This window comes from Protobothrops mucrosquamatus, unplaced genomic scaffold (assembly GCF_001527695.2).
Source record: "Protobothrops mucrosquamatus isolate PMUCROS unplaced genomic scaffold, P.Mucros_1.0 scaffold3320, whole genome shotgun sequence".
NCBI lineage: Eukaryota > Metazoa > Chordata > Lepidosauria > Squamata > Viperidae > Protobothrops > Protobothrops mucrosquamatus.
In genome coordinates, this window is record NW_015389310.1 from 43,206 (window position 1) to 62,701 (window position 19,496).

Sequence of the window (19,496 nt, forward strand, 5' to 3'; positions counted from 1 at the left end):
CAGTGAGAAGAGCCTTTTTTTCACGTTTCCGGATCACTTTCCTTTCCTTTGCAAACGGTCCCTCCAAATAATTCTGCAGAGGCTCAAAGACCCCTTGAGTTTTCCAAACGGAAAAGACCCCCCCGTGTCAAAATAGTTTGTCTGTTTGGTGCATTTCCAGGGGGGGGGGATTTTGGGGTGTGTGTGTGGCTGGGCGGGGGGGGGGGAGAGAGAGCCCAATAAAAGCACTTTGCGCCTTTGCCAGATCACGGAGCGAATCTCTTTGCGAGTTGAAATCTGTTTTGTTCTTTTTTCTCGGAACGTTCTGACCGATTGATTGATTTAGGAAAGGAATACGGAATGGGGAGTGGGCGGAAAGGGGAGAGAGCTAGAGAAAACAGACAGGGAGGGGCAGGAAAGAACGATCTCCGCGGGGAGGGGGCTAGAACCGTTTACGCCCGACGCCCCCGCCCCATTATTGTTCAGCCATGGAGAAATACCAGGTCTGGGGTGGCGAAGCTCGCGGCGGGGAGAGGGAATAGGACACTGGACCCCCCCCCCCTTTTTCAGGAAAGAGAAAAGACTCGTTTCTGAAAAGGGGGTCTTGTCTGAAATGGTCTAGGGTCTCCTGCTTGAGCAAGGGGTTGGACTAGAAGACCTTCAGGGTCCCTTCCAGCTCTATTCGGTTTGATTTGATTGATCCGTACCCAGACTAAACAATGCAGTGGGCGAGCATCTCCCCCTCTTCACACAGCTGGGTGGTTGGTGGGTCAGGCCAGGAGGCAGTTTAAGCAACAGTTAAAGAAACCATGGTTTAGTGTAATGTGTGAAACCAATTACAATGATTGTGTGTATGCATGTACATACGTGCATGTGTGTGTGTGTGTGTCTAGCTGTACATACATAATTAGATTAGGCAAAATAGAGATAGATAGATAGATAGATAGATAGATAGATAGATAGATAGATAGATAGATAGATGGATGGATGGATGGATGGATGGATGGATGGATGGATGGATGGATGTAAAGATTGAGAGAGATTAGATGAGATAGACAGGCTAGATAAATATAGAGGGGGCAGGTAATTGGATGAGATAAAAAGATTAGATAGATAGATAGATAGATAGATAGATAGATAGATAGATAGATAGATAGGTAGATAGGTAGGTAGGTAGGTAGGTAGGTAGGTAGGTACCATAGATAGATAGATAGATAGATAGATAGATAGATAGATAGATAGATAGATAGATAGATAGATAGATAGATAGATAGATAGATAAAGACAGACAGACAGACAGACAGACAGATCAAGATTGAGAGAGAGATGAGATAGATATAGAAAGATGGATAGGTAGACAGATGGACACAAGGCATGAGCTGGGCCATTATAGAGTACTTGTATAATATTATTAAAATCGGATCTGTTTGCTTCCGAGGCAGATTGTGAAGGAGCTGCCCCCGGGGGCTCTGGGAACGATGCTGGTGGTGGAATCCATGGCAAAAGGAAAAGACACCGCAAGAAAGAAATACATGTTGAAAAAGGTGAGAGGGATGCACGGAAACGCAGGTCGCCATGGCAACAGGATGCAGTTCCCCAAAAGACATCCCTGTGAATTTTCTCAGAGGCCAACCTCGCAGGTCGAAACAACACAGATGGAGCATTTTTCAGAATAAAATCAGCTTTGTGATTCCCTCATAAATGGAACAAAATCAGGTTTAGGGTCCATCAGCCTAGCCATAGCCGGGACTTCATCGGCGGGTTTAGCCTTGCGGTCTCTTCTGAAGGATTTCAAGTGGATGTTCAGCCTTTGATCTGCACTCTGTTTAATGTTCACCAAAGTCTTTCTGCTTCTTTAAACATAAAACTGGAATTAAAAGCAGCCGCTGGCAGGAACGAATATTGTCAGTGTCTGGCCAAATGCTCAGCTTGGCAGAGAAAAGGAAATTTTTACAGGTAGTCCTTGACTTACAACTTAAGTTTCTGTTGCTATGCGAGATGGTCGTTAAGCGAATTTTGTCTCATTTTATGACTTTTCTTGCCACAGTGGTTAGGTGAATCGCTGCGGTGGTTAAGTTAGTAACACGGTCGTTAAGTGGATCTGGTTTCCCCCATTGGCTTTGCTTGTCAGACCGTCGTAAGAGGGGATCACATGATCCCGGGACACTGCAACCATCATAAATACAAGTCCATTGCCAAGGGTTTGAATTTTGATCATGTGTCCGTGGGTTGCAATGTTCCTCAGTGTCAAAAGTGGTCATGTCACTTTTTTTAGAGTCGTTATCACGTTAAACAGTCACTAAATAAACGGTTGTAAGTTGAGGACTACCTGTATTCAAAAAAGAGGAAATGTATTTATTTTTATACATTTGTTTCTTAGTTGGTGTTGGTTTGTTCATTTTTTTTAATCGTGGTATATTTTAAACTTTAATCAAAATGTTTTGACTGGGTCTGTTTTTGGGCAGGTCGAATGCATTGATGAAAATCAGGCGAATGATGCACTCAAAGAGGTAATCATCCTTATTTAAATTGCACCCAGTGAAATAATGTGAGATCTTTGGCTGTTGTGCCTGGGAAAACATATGCCGGGATGTGTGTCATTAAGTGTGAAAACGGATCATAAGTCACTTTTTTTCAGAGTGCTTGTAACTTTGAACGGTCACTAAACAAATTGTCGAGGACTCATTGTGTACCTTTAATTCTCTCCCACTTGACTTTGTCTGGTTCAGACAAGCCAACTAGTATCTGACATTATTACAGTGGTTTAGTTGTCTGAAATGGTATAGGGTTTCCTGCTTGAACAGGGGGTTGGACTAGATGACCTCCAAGGTCCCTTCCAACTTTATTATTAATTATTATCTAAACAATTTAGGCACCACATAAAAACCTGAGCGCAATCTAGGCACAGATTTCAAATTTAGCTTTGTAAGGTCGTTCTTAAGCACAGTTAGAAAAAAAAAGACTCTCTTTTTTTCCCTGATGGGCCATTTTTTTCCTACAGGTGATGGAGCTGTTGAAACTAAAGCATAAGAATATTTGTGCCTACAAGGAATTCTTTATCATCTGGGACAACAAGGTGAGAAACGGGATCCCTGAAGTTGCAAGCATCCTGCAAGGTTTTTTTTAGAATTGAATGGGGCTGGGCAACAGCTGGGGGGACTTGGCCCTCAGCGGAATTGATAGAATAATTGTATATACACTATGATAGCTGTAAATAAAATTGGTGTGAGAACTGGGTGATTTGAATACAGCTAGTCTTTGAGTTACGACGATTGAACTCAAAATCTCTGTTGCTAAGCAAGGTGGCTGGGAAGCGAATTTCACCCCATTTTACGACTGTTCTTGCCACAGTCTCGTTCAGTGAATCCCTGCAGTTAGCAACAGGAATGTTAAGTAGGCGTCCCCCGTTGACTTCGCTTGTCAGGCCGCAAAAGGGGGATCACGTCGTAAATAGGAGCCAGTTGCCCAGGATCTGGATTCTGATCATCTGACCCTTCTCTTTTCAGATTTCTTCTCTCTTCCTTTGCCTGGTGATGCACCATTCCCACCACGAAGATCTGTTCTCGCGTATCAAAGCTAAGAGGCTAAAACACGAGAAGTTTCCAAACAAGGTCCAATCAAAGCTGGCAGAACCGTCCTGATTTTTTCAAATCTGTTTGGGTTTCGTTGTTGTTGGGTTTTTTTGTAGAAATCAATCTACTTCTTGGAATGTTGGGTGAACTAGCTATGATCATATTCGGGCCATAACGTGGTGGCTTTATTTGAGCTAAGCACGTTGGGGGAACACAAGCCAGTGTGTTTTGTTAACCTGGATCTGTGGGAAGAGGGTTAGGGTTGCAAACTGGCGTAAACCCCAAGTAATTGCAATCTCAAACTTGAAAATGCACTGCAGCAAATTCTTTTAAATTGCAGATTGCAAATGCAGCCCTCCTCGGTTTACGAAGGAGCAGAATTAACATTGCTGAATCAGATGGTGGCTAAAGGGGAGATGCACCTGGCCTTTTCTGCAACGGTTGATAAGCAAATTATTGTGGTCGTTAAATGAATCGTGTGGTCGTTAAACAAATCCGGCTTCCCCCACTGACTTTGTTTATTGGAAGCCTGCTGGGAAAATCCTTTCCTCAATCAATTAATCAATCATCAATCTTTGGAGGAAGAACGGATCCATTGCTTGAGAAATTCCAGGACGGGCATAAAACACGCCTTTGTCAACTTGAAATTACCATTTGTCAAAATGAAATTGTAATTTCATTTCCTCACCCTCTTTAATTGTTGAGTCAAGAACTCTCCCTTCTTCCTAAACCGGCTCTCTTGTTTCTCTCCGCAGGCGATTCGGATGTTCTTAGGTCAGATGGTGGATGTCTTAGTTTACCTCCATCGGCTCAAAATTTTTCACCGGTGAAAAGGATTTGATTGTTTGTTTGTTTTTTAGCAGAAGGCACACGACCCCCATCGGCTTGAGGGTGGCTTGGTGGGTTCAGCCCCTGTTCCAAATGGGGAGGGTCTGGCCCACTGGGAAACGATGCTGTGGTGTTTTAAGGGGTAAAATGGTACATAAAGTGACCCAAATATTTACCCCAGCCCAATCTGGATCAGGGACTTCTAACGGGCTGATTCTCCCGCTACTACTGTAGGCAGTCAATCAACTTACAACATCCCCTTACAAGAAGTTGTTTGGGGGGGGGCAGGGGGCTGAATCTGGCCCTCTTCTGCGGTATTTCAGGAATCTCAAACCATCTAACATCCTTTCTGCTGGGGAAGCGTCTTTCATGCTTTGTGATTTCAGCTCGGAAACCCTCATGGCCGATGAGATAAAATGGAAAATCAGGGCTGAAGAAGGTAAGTCGCACCACGGAAAGGCATCTGAATAGAATAGAGCTGGAAGGGGACCTTGGAGGTCTTCTAGTCCAGCCCCCCCTCCCATTCAAGCAGGAGAACCTACACCATCTCAGACAAGTGACTGTCTCTAGCCAGTTTTTCTTAGCGACAGAGTTTTTGGGCTCAACGTCGTAACTCAAATCTGCTCTTTGTGGCAACTTCAAAATTGTCCCGGTGGGTTTCCTTTCCCGCAGAGCCCGATTCTAAATGCTGGATGGCTCCGGAGGCGTTCCATTTTTCTTTCAGTGACAAATCTGACATTTGGTCGTTGGGCTCTATTTTGCTGGACATGACTGCCTGTTCTCTCTCGGAGGTACGTGGCGGCGTTCCCGGCAAGGGCACACAATAAAAGCTTGCAAATTTTAAAGTCTTGCGAGGTGACGGCAAGGGAGGGCGATAAAAGCAATTTCAAGATGGAAAGCGTCGTGATTTGTCAATGTTTAAATTTATTTATTTATTTATTCAATTTATATACTGCCCTATCTCCCTTACGGGACTCAGGGCGGTGAACAGGCGATACTAAAAACCACGATAATAAATAAATAGTTTCTGTGTTAAAATCAAATTAAATAACAGGCCTGTTCTAAAAACACACCCATACAAAACCCCCCACTAAAACATAATCAAACTACGCCAGGCCGGCCGCACGGAATAGATGGGCCTTCAGGGCTCGGCGAAAAAGGCGCAGGTCCGCAACTGTACGTAGGTCGGGGGGCAGGTCATTCCAGAGGGCAGGAGCTGCCACAGAGAAGGCCCTCCCCCTGGGGGTCGCCAGCCGGCATTGTCTGGCCGACGGCACACTAAGGAGGCCCTCTCTGTGGGAGCGGACTGGCCGAAGGGAGGTGTTTGGTAGGAGGCGGTCTTGCAAATACCTAGGTCCATTGCCGTGGAGCGCTTTAAAAGTTGTTACTAACACCTTGAAGCGCACCCGGAAGGCCACCGGCAGCCAGTGCAGCTGGCGCAGGAGAGGTGTTACATGGGAGCATCAATGTTTAAATGATAAACTCGCGCTGCAAATTCCAGCTTTGGGAAAGGATGTCTGGGCACAGATCTCAAGTTCAGAGAGAATGTCTTTTGAAAACTGGTGCACAAACCAATTTAGCAGATGTTCCTCTGTTAAACGCGGGAAAAAGCTGACGTCTGCCACGTACTTTACAAGCATTTCATTCGAAGCTACAGTGGTGCTGGGGGAAAAAAAGTCCTCACACTTACGACTGTTGTAGTGTTCCCACGGTCACGCGATCAAAATCCCGATGCTTGGCAACTGGCAGGTACTTAGGACAGTTGCACTGTCCAGGGGTCATGTGACCTTATGCCCTTCCCAGCTGGCTTCTGACAAGCCAAGTCAGTGTGGGAAGCCAGAATCACTCGTGATTCACTTAAAACGAGTGCAGTGGTTCACTTAACAACCGTGTGGGGGGGGGAAGGACATAAAATCGGGTGCCACTCATTCCACGACGGAACCAGGTTGCAAAAGACCTTGCTGGGGAGGTCTGTTGTAAGAGTGAACAATTGCTAAGTGCTAGGTGATCTGTCGTAAATAGAAGACTGGCTTGCACTATGAATGGATTACTGTTCTTCGGCGTCCTGTTAAGAATCTCTCTGGGTTGTGTGTGTTTGTAGGTGAAAGAGCCCGTGTTGTTACTGCACAACATTAAGAAGGAGGCCACAGCTCTTGAGGCGGCTTTGAGTGAGATGAAGAAACGGAAACCTTCGCTGTCCTCTCTGCTTTTTCTGATGCTGAAAATTGATCCTTCTGTGAGGCCCACCGCAGAGTGAGTTTCTCCCATTAGAATAGAGCTGAAAGGGACCTTGGAGGTCTTCTAGTCCATCCCCCTGCTCGAGCAGGAGACCCTATGCCCTTTCAGACAAATGGCACTCCAATCTCTTCTTGAAAGCCTCCCGTGATGGAGCACCCACCACTTCTGGAGGCAAGGAGTTCCACTGGTCGATTGTTCTCAATGTTAGGAAGTTTCTCCTTGGTTCCAGGTTGCTTCTCTCCTCGATCAGTTTCCATCCGTTGCTTCTTGTCCTGTCGTTTGGTGCTTTGGAGAAGAGGTTGACCCCCCCTCTTCTTTGTGGCAGCCCCTCAAAAATTGTTTCTCTCTTTTTTCTGTCATTTTAGGGAGCTGGTTGAAAATCCACTTATCCGAGAATGCCTCATTGAAGCCAAATCTCCTTTAATAAAGGTGGCGAAAAAACTTCCTCCAGGTTTCCTGGATATAATTCAGACGAATAGGATCCAAACAATTTTAGGTAATGCTGGCTAAGTAATTTAACATACCACTTTCATGTTGGGCTGGTTTTTTTTCCCCTTTCATGTCTTAAGGAACACAATACAGAGAAAGTCATTTCTGGCTATTTTCGAAGCTATAACTGTATACTATGTAGAACAATTCAGTAATTAACGGGGGGAAAATATCTCAAGTGACTGGATAAACTTGATGGAAGCGAGAATTCAATCCTTAATCAGAAATAAGTCCTGTGAAAATCAAGGGGAGTTAACTTCTAATAAAAGAACGTGGGCTGAATATTTGTTTTGACCAAGTGTGAGATGCCTCTGAGGATTAAGGAAGATTTCAGGAAAAAAAAATCTTTCCTTGCACATTTGTGCAAACGCATCAAGAGAATTGAAACTGGAGCTTCTATAGAACATTTTGTTAAAAAAAAATTGTAAGGTGGATCCCACGGGAAGTTGCTTTTTTATTTTTAATTCTGCAGAATTCATGATGTCTTACCCAGAAGTTGAGGAAGCGCAAGAAAAGGGCATTGAACGTCTCAACAGCCTGTTGAATGAGGGGGAAAGTACGTATTTTTTTTCCACGTGACTCTTTCCTTTAAGTTCATCTTCTTCCAGGTTGTCCTTGATTGGCAACTATGCATTTGGTGACCGTTCAAAGTTACAGTGACACTGGAAAAAAGGGGGATTTACAACTCGTCCTCGCATTTATGACTATTGTAGCATCCCCAAGGTCAAATTTGGGTCCTTGGCAACTGGCATGTATTCATGATAGTTGCAGAATCCCAGGGTCATGTAATCAACTGTTTATGACCTTCCCAACAACTCAATGGGTGGGGGGGGGAAGCTGGATCTGCTTAATGACTGTGTGATTCATTTAACAACTGAGCAACCAAGGCAAAACAGTAGGTATCAAGCGTGACTCATTTAAGAAACGCTTTGCTTAACAATGGCCCCTAATTGTAGACGTAAGTCAAGGACTATCTATATTTCAACATATTGGGTTCTTTGATGATCAAGACCCAGGTTCTGGACTTGAGTGGGCTGAGAATGCTAAGATTATACCCTGCGATGCTTTTTTTTTTCTCCCACATTTCAATATTTTGCTGAAGTTGTCGTCCTACCCTGATTTAAGGTGTAGAAGCCTCAATGGCTGAGCCATACAACCTAACAACATCACCATAACGAGTGGAAAATAGGAATTCAGACCCTGAGCTTTATGTGTGCAGATTTATTGTGTTATTGGACAACAGATCTAGGTTAGCCATCCTCAGATTAATTTCTGATACAGTACTGCCCAAAGAACGTCCAAAGCCAGGCTGGAAATTCACGTTTTAAAACAAGGCTGGTGCTGGGACTGTAGCTGCTGCCTGCTGGTCTAATCGCCTGTGGTTATCAGTCTGATTTCCAGAATCCCTTCGCAAATGATCCGTTTTAATCTGGATTTCCAAGCATTTCCCGTTCAAGAGAGAAATAAAGCCGCCCGTTGGTGCTAAAATGCAGGAGAGTTATAATTAGGCACGAAAAACGAACGTGAACAGCTGCAGCTTCTTCCCCCCCCCCAGTTGATGTCAAGGTGTTCCTTCACCTGGTGGATCCGGTGATCGGTGCCATGAACAAACACAACGATTCCCTTGAGACACTGTTGGCTGGATTTTCGTTGCTGCTCGGAATCACCGGGAGAGGTGAGAAGACCAGCAACCCTCAGGTTCTCCGTGATCACCCAAATAATTATTTATTGTTCCTTAATTCTAATAATAATAATAATGATAAAGTTGGAAGGGACCTTGGAGGTCATCTAGTCCAACCCCCTGCCCAACAAAGGGCCTAGAGGTTTCTGGGCTCAATTTCTGCTTTTGACAGCTGTCACTCAGAACTTGAACGTGGAGATACTGGCTGAGGAGGACCATCTCAGCTGCCTGCTGAATTCGATGAGGACCCATCCAGACCACGAAGACCTGCTTTGCATGATCATCTCCTTGTTTATGATTATGTCCTCCAACGGTACGGTGCTCTCGCCCAGCCCGGTGGCCTCGCCGGCTGGGAATTCTAGCACAGCTCCGATTACACAAGCTCTGCCATCCTGCCCCGTTTGTTCACCACCACCCTCTCTTTTTTCTGCCACTTTCTAGAAGCCGCTGCCGCAGCCCTCCGGGGAGCCAACATTTTCACAGATGTCTTGACCACCTTGTGTCGTTTTGCTCACAACAAAGAGCTCTGCCTTGCTTGCTGTGGCCTCATTTGGACCCTGGCTGTAAACGGTGGGTAGGAAAGAAAAAAAAAAAGCCACCATACACCTCCGATTGTGCAGCTGGAAAATATGGCCTCTGTTTGGACAGGCGTCCCTAGCTCTTCCAGATGTTTGTAAGCCATTTGGGGTGGAGAAAAACCTATTGCGCCGATTTAGGAGGAAGACAGGCAGTGGATGGGTTGATGAAAGCAGCCAGGTTAATCGAGCATAAGGTGTAGTACAGGTAGTCCTCAATTTACAGCCACTTGCTTAGCGACCTAGAACGAAGGAGACATTTCCTGACAGTGACGACAATTCATCAGTGGAACGGCTTGCCTCCGGAAGTTGTGGGTGCTCCAACACTGGAGGATTTCAAGAAGAGACTGGACGGCCATTTGTCTGGAATGGTCTAGCATCTCCCTCATTTAGTGTGGGGTGCCAGCTGCAAGGGCTAAGCCACAACACAAATAGATGTTGGACAACCATTTGTCTGAAATGGTATAAGGCTTCTTGCCTGAGCAGGGGTGGGGTGGATTAGAAGACCTCCAAGGTCCCTTCTATTATTCTGTTATCTGAAGTTATTTTGGGCTCGGCTGAGGACCAAGTATACTGCACTTCGTGATGACTGTTGTGGCCCTTTTTTTGTCAATTCAGTGGCCGACGTGGCCGAGAGCCCACTGAAATACGCCACTGAGCTGGTCTCCGTCATCCTCCACTTGCATCTCCCCCACGTGGAAGTCGCAGAAATGGCCGTCAGCGCTTTTTGGGCCCTTTCTCTTCACGGTGAGTCTCCTGAGCCAGGAGGAAGATGGGCACTCAATCACATAATCAGGGATGGAACTTCTCCTGTAAGTTGTTGTGCTCGTAAGTCAAGACAGACTCCGTTTTAGGACAATTTCATGGGGGTTCTTAAGCAAGTCAAGTGAATACAGCTTCCTCCAGCGGACATTTTTTGACAAAATTGGGCAGAAACAATACAGTTTCTCCCAGGGGGGCGTTTTTTTTTTTCTTTTTTCAAAAAAACCCCACAAATTACGATTGCGTGTCCCAACGAGTCGTAAGTACGAAACCAGGGCTTGCCCAGCGTCCCAACTGCAATCCTGTGACCGTGGTGTGTGTGTGTGTGTGTGTGCCACAGCTGTAAGGTACGCGTAGAGTTCACAAGTCGTTTTTCCCACGGCCATCGTAACTTTGAACAAACAGTCGTTAACTTGAGGATTGCTTGTCTGACGTTGAAGAAACCACATACTGAGTTCTACTAGGCCGGTTCATTTAAAAAAATTTTTTTGCTTTCCGTTTCCTTTGCACCACCTTTTTGGAAATATAATAATCGTCATCGTAATTTCGTGGGATGTTTTCCGGTTTCCCTTGCAGGATGCATAGATGAAGTCAAATATGAACCGTATTCCCTGCTTCTGCTGGAAGCAATGAGGCAGCATCCGGACAGCGCTGTGTTGGTGAAAAATGCTTGCCTTGCCCTGGCCAGCCTTCTGAGGACATCCGGTACGGGTTTCCAAGCCAGGCCTTGAACTCCATCGCTTGGTAGATGGAACACAGTCCCCGACTTACGACCACAAAAAAAATGAGCCCCAAATTCCCGTTGCTTAGTGAGAGAGTTGAGTTTTGCCCCATTTTACGAGCTTCCCTGCCACCCTTAGCCACACGATTAACTTCCCCATCGACTTTGCATGTCGGAAGGTCACAAAAGGGGGGTCCCGTGACCCTGGGACTCTGCAACAGTCCTAAGTACATGCCAGTTGCCAAGCATCTGAATTTTGATCACGTGGCCGTGGGGAGGCCACAACGGCTGTGAAGTCATTGGCACAATGGCTGTGAAGCAACGGATGGAAACTGATCAAGGAGAGAAGCGACCTAGAACGAAGGAGAAACTCCCTGACAGTTAGAACAATTAACCAGTGGAACAACCTGCCTCCAGAAGCGGTGAATGCTCCAACACTGGAAGTTTTTAAGAAGAGACTGGACAGCCATTTGTCTGAAATGGTATAGGGTTTCCTGCCTGAGCAGGGGGTTGGACTAGAAGACCTCCAAGGTCCCTTCCAACTTTATTATTGTTATGATTAAGTCTGAAAAATGGTCCTAAGCCAATTTTTTTCGGTGCGGTGGTAACTCCAGTGACGAAATGGTTTTAAATTGAGGGTTGCCTGTAAGTCCAGCCAGAATCCTTCTGCCCTGGGGGAAAAAAAACCTGGGAGGAACGGATTGCCAACGGTAATAACTCAAGAATATTAAGAGGCCAAGCCAGATCGGATTCAGAAAGGGAGCTGGGAGGAAACACTGGTAGGATTAGACTCTCCCTCCACAGGGCAGTTTTTATTCGAACTCATACAAAACGGCAATCACAGGATTACTTCCACACGCAGAGATACCAGCTCTATGTAGCCAGCCTAGACTGTTGTCCTTTCTTGCTTATACAAGATTTGCTGGAGGTTTAGAGGCAGGAAAATCGCATATTTAGGATACCATAATGTGCTCTGAGTGAACGGAGTGAAAGTTAGCATAGTCTGCTGGGAAAATCAGCCGGGGATTTAATAAAATCTCCCTCTTTTTTCAGAGTTATCCGGTTTCCGATTCATAGTGACAGACCAGAAGGGTAACGGGATCATCCTGCTAAAGGATTGCTACCAGGTCCACAGGGAAGATCCCGAAGTGGTGGAAAACATTTGTGTCCTGATCGACGAGATGTTTAAATACAGTAACGACGTTTGTGCAGAATCCCGTCTTGCCCAGCCAAGGAAAACCGCACAAAAATGATTCCACTTACGCCAAATCCTTTTTAATTTCTTTTAAATCACAAGACGAAATTGTGGTGGAGATGGTCTCCCACAGCGTTACCGACATGCTGATAGAAATGAAGAGCAGATTTACTTCTAGTTTGGTAAGGAGGAAGGAATATTAAGGGGATACTTTTTGTGGCAAACAAGATTTATTTTAATCCGGTCCGAAAGGGAACTCAGAAGATGGGTAAGCAAGATGACACCGGAAATTGCACTTTCTGATGCCCCAAATGTTGTATGTATTTACCTCTAGGAAATTGTGGCCCTGTCAGAAAAGGCACTCTCCAAACTGCAGAAGAAAGGTGAACTGAATTGTTTTTAAAATTTAAATGGATTTATCTAGATAAACAAAGCTTTTATTTCCTAAAAGAAAGTCCAAATCTTTTAAAGCTATGCCCTTTTTAATAAAATATAACTTTTTTCTCAATTTTTTTACTTCACAGGGCTTCTAACAAGGCACGAGCCCCAATAGATGACTTTTCTTTTATTTTTGTTTTCTTGCTCTATCAATTATTTCAAAATGAACAGGAGGGCAAAAGCTTTGCTCCCTTTTACGGAACTTCGATTATTTATTTGCAAAACGTGAATGAGCTTATATTTTGCCGAACACATTAAAGGTTGTACAATAAATAGGAAAACGAGGCGCGGTCAAGCCGTGTTTTTTTTTTTTTCAACAGACGATTGCAAGGATCAGATCCTATCATGGACTGCAGCAAAGGAAAAAGGATGAATCTTGTTTTAAAACTTTTTTGACCTACCTGGTGGCTGGAGAAGGGTGTGTACATACAGATTTAAGCAGAGAAGCCAAAATGGCACACAGAGAGAGACAGAATCTGCTTTTCTCTGCTGTATTACCGCTAATTTTGGAACCTCAAACACAATTTCAAAACCATCTGCCTAACGCAGAAGAGGTAAGGAGAAAAGATGGCTGCCATTTCAGTTAAACTTAAAACGTGTCTTCCGTTGAAGTAAAAACCCCCGATTAATGGCCAAAGCCAAGTTAAGGGCGAAGAGCAGCTGCAGGACTGATCAAGCAAAAGTTTTTCCGATCGGCCAGTGCTGCAGCGAACACAGCCGGACGTGAAACGGTCCGGATTTAGTCTTTCTGGGCCTTGGGGATTCCTTTCAAGGACGCTTCCCACTCTTTTTTCACCAAAGTGTAAAGTCGCATCGCAGCTTGAGCGTCTTGAACCTGGGAGAGAGAAGCAGTTGAGTGAAAGGCAGGATTTGCCGCTTCTGAGCCGGTCCGAAGATGGGCAGGGCTGAGATATAAATCTGTCTGTTTCTAAAAACCTCTGTGGAAGCCAGACCCCCCCCCCCCTTAGTCTCAATGGAGCAGAGTACTGCTCCCCATCCTCCTGGGTTAGCCTCCCAGGGATCTGGATTCTAATCACTTACCGAACTGTGTTCTGAGGTCTGCACCTTGACGTTGAGCAGTTTATCGCACAGCAGTTTGAGGGAGGGTCTTAGGCTCTAAGGAAACAGAGAAGCATTGATTAGATCAGGGGTCCCCAACCCCTGGCCCGTGGCTTGCCAGCAACCGGTCCGCACAAACAAGCAAAGCCCCATCCGTGAGATGCAGGCAGCACACAAAACCACGCACCCTCCAGTCCGCGGAAAAACCTCTCTCCACGGAACCGGTCCCTGGTGCCCCAAAGATTGGGGACCTCTGGATTAAGAGGGAAGAACGTGGCTTGAATTCTCTGGGCTGATACAGTCTTAGCCTCTGTTTAGCAAGACGGACAGGTTTAGAGCAGCCACAGGGAAGACAATGAGGAAAATAAAAACTTACGCAAGACTTTTGCGCAAAACGGAAACGCTTAAAATGGCTGGTCCCGAATGAGAAACAGCTTGTAAATGTGTAGAATCGGTTCTCTTGAAATCCAAAAAGGATCTCTTTCTCACCTTGACCTGCTTTTTGAAAGGTTTGTATCTTTGTGTGTCCCGGATTTTCTTTTTGGGATGATCAAGAAGTAGAATCTGGAAAAATAATAATAATGATGATAATAAAGACCCATCGGAACGATTACTCAGGGCCCCCAAAATGTGGTTAGTGGACTAGAAGACCTCTGAGGTCCCCTCTGGCCCTAGGTGAGAAGTAGCTTATTTAAATCTCAGCCCCAGAAGAGTGACGGGAGTTGAAAGCCCCACATTTGGAAATAAGTATTTCTTAATTTGGGGGACTTAAAAGGCCCAGAAGGGGAATGGGGCTGAACAAGTGCCTTGGCCAGATAAAATCTATGGATACTAAAACACAAGGCACCTACTTTTAGTTTAATAATTGTTTACACACACAGAGAGAGAAGTTATGATTTATTGTAATGAATAAATTATACATATTCAGGCATATTTCTTCCCGCAAGCGAGGAAGAAAAGATAAATCAGAAAAACCAGCTACACTGTGGAAATAACATTCTGAAACAAAGGCATGAAAAGGCTATACTACAGTCCTTAGTACCTTTAAGTCATTGTGAAGAGCGTGTCCAACTAAAATCCTACCCCTTAGGATGTCAGCTATGTCTTTCTGGACGGTTCTGAAATCTTCCCCTAAAATTCCAAGAAAACACAACATTGCAGAAAAAAGATTTTGTTTTTTTTAATTTAGCGAATTTATTACTGTACAGGGTATAATATCCTCAGCCATAAAAAAAAGTAGATATATATTTTCACTGAGCAGGATGCAAGGACCTAACCTCCCAGGCCTTACTCCACAAACCATGATTAAAGAAATAATGGCTCAAGGCAACGTGACAACCCAATCATCAGATGCCTGGTGAACTTCAGTTTGATTTGGCAGGCTACAACAACCCAGACATAAAATTCAAACCAACATCAGCCCGGCTTTGTTACCTGTTTTTAAGTGCTCAGGCCGAATCCCACTAACGGCGGTTCTGTAGTCTGTGACTTTTTCCGTAGCCTTGACATACTTGTCATAGATACATTTGCCAAATAAATTCACAACCGAGACACGGGCCAGGATGCTGTCTTCACCGGTGGGCCCCACGCCCACCATCTCACAGTCGATGGCCACTGCTTTGGTTAGCCTGCCAAGAAAAGAGTTTGAACATAGAAAAAGAGACATCTGCTAACTTTCCATTATTGCTGCTGCCGTTATTATTAGGGTTAGTTGCACGGCAGATGTTCAGACCCTCCCAAGGGCCTGGGATAGGCAGTTGGGTTTGTTGGGGGGGGGGGGGTTAAAGGTCATGTGTCAGGATGGAAGCTGTTCCAAGTCAAGCTGTCTTTTGCAGTTGACTGACGGGTTTTTTGTCAATGTCGAAGTGTGTCAATTGCAAAATGGTTATTGTTTAAATGTCGCGAGGCCTCCTCCCACTTTAAAAAGATTTGGGGTGGCTTATGACAATTAAAGCGGGTTAAAGACAGGATAGGCCAGACTGAAAAACGTAACACGGGTCCACACATCTCATGCCTTCGAACATAGCCAGGTCTTAAGGCTTTCCAAAACCACAGGAGGGGGGAGCCTCACTTAACAAAGAGAAATTTTGGGCCGTATATAAGCGTTCAACCCTCTGAATCCACAGAAGCATAATCACCCTTCAAAAGCATGTTCTTTCACCAGCTCAGGTTCCATTGTCTGCTGGATTCTCTCCTCTTTGATGCCCAGATTCTCCCGGGCTACTTTGGCAGCTTCCGGTCCCAAGGCTGCTTCGATATCATCTGGATCCACGTCATCAAACCAGATGCTAGAAAGCCAAATGGGAGCCAGAAAGGAGGACTAAGGAGGGTCGGCTTCAAGTTACCCACTGTGAAATAACCCGATGTCCAGAATCCTCACCTAATTCCAGATCATCTGGAATTAGGTGTATTCCAGTATTTGAGGGGCTGCCACAAGGAGGAGGGGGGGTGTGTGTCAGCTTATTTTCCAAAGCACCCAGAAGGCAAGACAAGAAACAACGGATGGAAACCAATCCAGAAGAGAAGCAACCTGGAATCAAGGAGAAACTTCCTAACAGTGAGGACGATTAACCGGTGGAACAGCTTGCCACCAGATGTTGTGGGAGCTCCATCACTGGAGGTTTTTAAGAAGACACTGGACTGCCACTTGTCTGAAATGATATAGGGACTCCTGCTTGAGCAGGGGGCTGGACTAGAAGACCTCCAAGGTCCCTTCCAGCTCTATTCTGATTGACTGATCTTGACTCAACAAGAGGTAGCTTTCCAAAATTTAGCCAGGGGGCCCTTGTGAGAAAAATGTAAAGCCTACCTAAACGGGAGCTGAGGAAACAAACTCAGGCAATCCTCGACTTACGGTCGCAATTGAACTGTCTCGCTTAGCAACAGAAATTTTGGGCTCAATTGTGGTCGTAAGCCGAGGACTAAATGCTTGGGGTTAGACCCCAGCTACTTTACCTAATCTGTATGGAAGAGTATTGTCCAAAGCCCACGAGTCTTACTCTATAGATGCTGCCGCCACTGGATCATCCTGTTTCCTTCGTTTATGTTTAATATCTCCTTGCTTCTTCTCTCCGTTGTCCACCTGGACATTTCTCTGCTCTTTGGCAGCCTCTTGAACCTGTGGTGGTTTCTTCACTTGAGTGGACTTTTTAGATCTCGTGACACCTGCGGGACTCAAACTTGGAACCTGAACCTTTGACGTCAGCTTCTTTCCAATCCCATTTGGTCCCGATACGCAAGGAACAGTTTTCACGTCCTTTTTCTTGGAATATGTGTTGGGTGCAGTAACGGCAGAATTCAAACAGCTGGCCTTTTGTTGCAGAAGCTAAAAAAAAAAAGACACACAAATGTATGTGTTCAGTTTTCAGGTTGGATTGCTAAACCAGATTTCCACATTTGTTGCATCAAAACCACAACTGCTTGGATTTACCTAGCTTCCTGAACCAAAACTAGCTTAACGTGATTTTTCCCCCCCCCCCAGCCTTGGCTCATCAAATTTAAGATAACCAGCTGCTGGAGATTCCGATCAACTTTGATTGAAGAGGATTTTAATTTTGTCACCATAACACCTCCCAAACATGTATATTTCTTTGAAATCCAAGCAGCACGCTTTTTAAATCTCGTCTTTCGTTTGTGAGCCTTTGGGTACAAATTCCATGATTAATTTGACTTGGTCTGGGCTGAAATGTTAGCAATAGGATTGTAGGATGTCCAGCTTTTGTTTGCCAAGTTGGTGAACAAAGCCTATCTCAGGTTTCCCCTCCTTTTATATGATTAATCAAAGATTAACATGATTGTCACACCCAGCACCTGGCATTCTGTTCGCTCAAAAAGGAATTCCCCCACCCCAAAAAATCAGCTCTCCAGAAAAAGTCATTGTCCAAATATACCTCTTGTAGGGCTTTCCAGTTTGATGAAACTTCCTGGGACGTTTTTGGAGGCAATTCTACTACTGCTTTCGTTTCTTTGCTCGCTCTCTTCTCTACTTGGTTGATCTTTTTCCAAAATATATTTTTCTTCTTCTTCTTCTTTCTCTGATTCTTAAGGTTGTCTGGTTTAGTTGTAGAGTTATCTGTTTGGGATGGAGAGTCCTTCTTTTTCATTTTGGTCATCTTTGATACGAGACAGTCATTCAGCTTTGACCACAAGCACTAGAACTGAAGACAGAGAGACTCATGTTTTATCATACAAACAGGAGAAAGAGAACCAACTAAAATAGTTTTAAAAAAACACACACCCCAAGGTACCTTTGCTTTAGTGACCAGAAAACAGATACAAATTCTAGCAACTGCTAGAACTTGCCCAGACGTGGCTAAGAGTGAGTTAAAGAAAGTTTATTTCTTCTTTTTTCAACCGCTCACCTGGCCTTTCGGGGCTCCCAAGCTCCATAAACGACTTCCTGAGCAGACGTGATGATGCTCCGACTTTCCCCGCCGTCCCTGCAGCAAATCCGCGTGGCTGCAGCAGCGCTGGCAAACCGAAACCGGAAGTGGGTCCTTTCCCCCAGAGGGCGCCGGTGGGAAACACGAGCCGGGTCACTTTCGTTCCTACCGGCAGGCAGCATCCTCTAAATAAGAGTTTTCACAATCTTGGCGACTTCAACATGAGGGAAATTCTGGCTGGGGAATTCTAGGAATTGGACACTTCCTATCTTAAAGGGGCCAAGGTTGAGAAGCGTTGATCTAGAAAGAAAAGGACAGAATAGAATAGGACAGGATATAGAATAGAATAGAATAGAATAGAATAGAATAGAATAGAATAGAATAGACAGGACAGGACAGGACAGGACAGGATAAAGAATAGAATAGAATCAAGAATAGAATAGGACAGGATAGGATAGGATATAGAATAGAATAGAATAGAATAGGGAATAGAATAGGATAGGATATAGAATAGAATAGAATAGAATAGGGAATAGAATAGAATAGAAAACAGAATATGGGATAGAATAGAATAGAATAGAATTAAGGAATAGAATAGAATAGAATAGAATAGAATAGAATAGAATAGAATAGAATAGAATAGAATAGAAGAATGGAATAGAATAGAATAGAATAGAATAGAATAGGGAATAGAATAGAATAGAATAGAATAGAATAGAATAGAATAGAATACAGCTGGAAGGGACCTTGGAGGTCTTCTAGTCCAGCAAATACAGCAGCTAATCAAGGGATCGGGTAGAAGGTCAAAAGCTTGGCTTGGCGACATATAAGCAGACGATGTTGGAATTACTTCTAGAAGAGAATGCGGTAGCTCAGGGTTGAACTTTGGAGTGCTCTCTGTGCTTGGTGGATTTCTTGCAGATATTTCATTGTACTGCACTGATGATGTTATCTAGTTTGGTAATGAAATGTCTGCAAGAAAACCACCAAGCTCAGAGAGCTCCAAGCACCCTACAATGTTGGAACTACTGGTGACTAGTTATTGGTGGCCCAGCTAAAAGACAGATTGTAGCTAATCTCGGCTGCTTTTTAAAAAGTTAATCGTTGGACAGGAAAGCACCAGAAAATCCCAGGCTAGCTGGAGAAGTTGAAAAAAAATATATCTTAGAATAAGGCAATCGCCATTCATTAACATCACTTTGTCCAAAAAACCCAACGTGATTGGTCATGAAGTGATCAGGAGCTGAGCTCAATGGAAAAGTGATTTTAATGTTGACTTATGATTTGGCACTTTCCTTGTCTTGTCCTTATGCCACTAAATTTAGAGATAATGCTAAAACAGAAGTACTTGCTTTCCCGCCAAGGCTGTTTCCCCAAAGATATGAGACAGGCTGATCCAAGTTTTCAGTTTTCTTACATTTGTCATTTGTATCATCCATTTTCCTCAACAGGACAGGAAATATTAGAATCGACAGCTCCACTTTTTTATGCATTGGACATTCATGGCTTTGCTCCAACAGTAGGTGTGTTTCCAGGATTATACACTAAGGAAAGGTTGTTGTAAAAAAATAAATAAA

At 44.5% G+C, this 19,496-nt stretch overlaps 2 protein-coding genes across 2 annotated transcripts; one reads left to right on the plus strand and one right to left on the minus strand.

Moving 5' to 3' along the window:
* The first annotated feature begins 1,457 nt into the window (after positions 1 to 1,457).
* Positions 1,458 to 12,573, plus strand: STKLD1 (serine/threonine kinase like domain containing 1). Its single transcript, XM_015826826.1, has 17 exons — positions 1,458 to 1,523; positions 2,445 to 2,489; positions 2,981 to 3,055; positions 4,307 to 4,377; positions 4,766 to 4,818; positions 5,052 to 5,170; positions 6,481 to 6,632; positions 6,983 to 7,113; positions 7,579 to 7,662; positions 8,662 to 8,781; positions 8,960 to 9,100; positions 9,229 to 9,357; positions 9,981 to 10,109; positions 10,701 to 10,829; positions 11,899 to 12,039; positions 12,143 to 12,222; positions 12,565 to 12,573. Exons 1-17 carry the CDS (start codon positions 1,458 to 1,460, stop codon positions 12,571 to 12,573), a joined length of 1,674 nt encoding a protein of 557 aa, XP_015682312.1.
* A 93-nt stretch (positions 12,574 to 12,666) lies between these two features.
* REXO4 (REX4 homolog, 3'-5' exonuclease) lies at positions 12,667 to 17,996 on the minus strand. Its single transcript, XM_015826835.1, has 9 exons — positions 17,899 to 17,996; positions 17,428 to 17,694; positions 16,537 to 16,862; positions 15,676 to 15,825; positions 14,972 to 15,165; positions 14,580 to 14,668; positions 14,027 to 14,101; positions 13,520 to 13,594; positions 12,667 to 13,313 (listed from the first exon to the last, which is right to left on the minus strand). The coding sequence occupies exons 2-9, from the start codon at positions 17,647 to 17,649 to the stop codon at positions 13,218 to 13,220; spliced, it is 1,227 nt and encodes a 408-aa protein (XP_015682321.1). The 5' UTR covers positions 17,650 to 17,694; positions 17,899 to 17,996; the 3' UTR covers positions 12,667 to 13,217.
* Positions 17,997 to 19,496: the final 1,500 nt, after the last annotated feature.

Bases quoted from the DNA above. Each gene is read 5' to 3' on its own strand.
- STKLD1 (XM_015826826.1), top strand. From the start codon at position 1,458: ATGCTGGTGGTGGAATCCATGGCAAAAGGAAAAGACACCGCAAGAAAG. The intron at 5,171-6,480 runs GTACGTGGCGGC...GTGTGTTTGTAG, and splicing joins CTGCCTGTTCTCTCTCGGAG to GTGAAAGAGCCCGTGTTGTT. The intron at 12,040-12,142 runs GTAACGACGTTT...TTAAATCACAAG, and splicing joins CGACGAGATGTTTAAATACA to ACGAAATTGTGGTGGAGATG.
- REXO4 (XM_015826835.1), bottom strand. From the start codon at position 17,649: ATGACCAAAATGAAAAAGAAGGACTCTCCATCCCAAACAGATAACTCT. The intron at 14,669-14,971 runs GTAACAAAGCCG...TTGGAATTTTAG, and splicing joins GCCTGAGCACTTAAAAACAG to GGGAAGATTTCAGAACCGTC. The intron at 14,102-14,579 runs GTACTAAGGACT...TTATTTTTCCAG, and splicing joins CTCTTCACAATGACTTAAAG to ATTCTACTTCTTGATCATCC.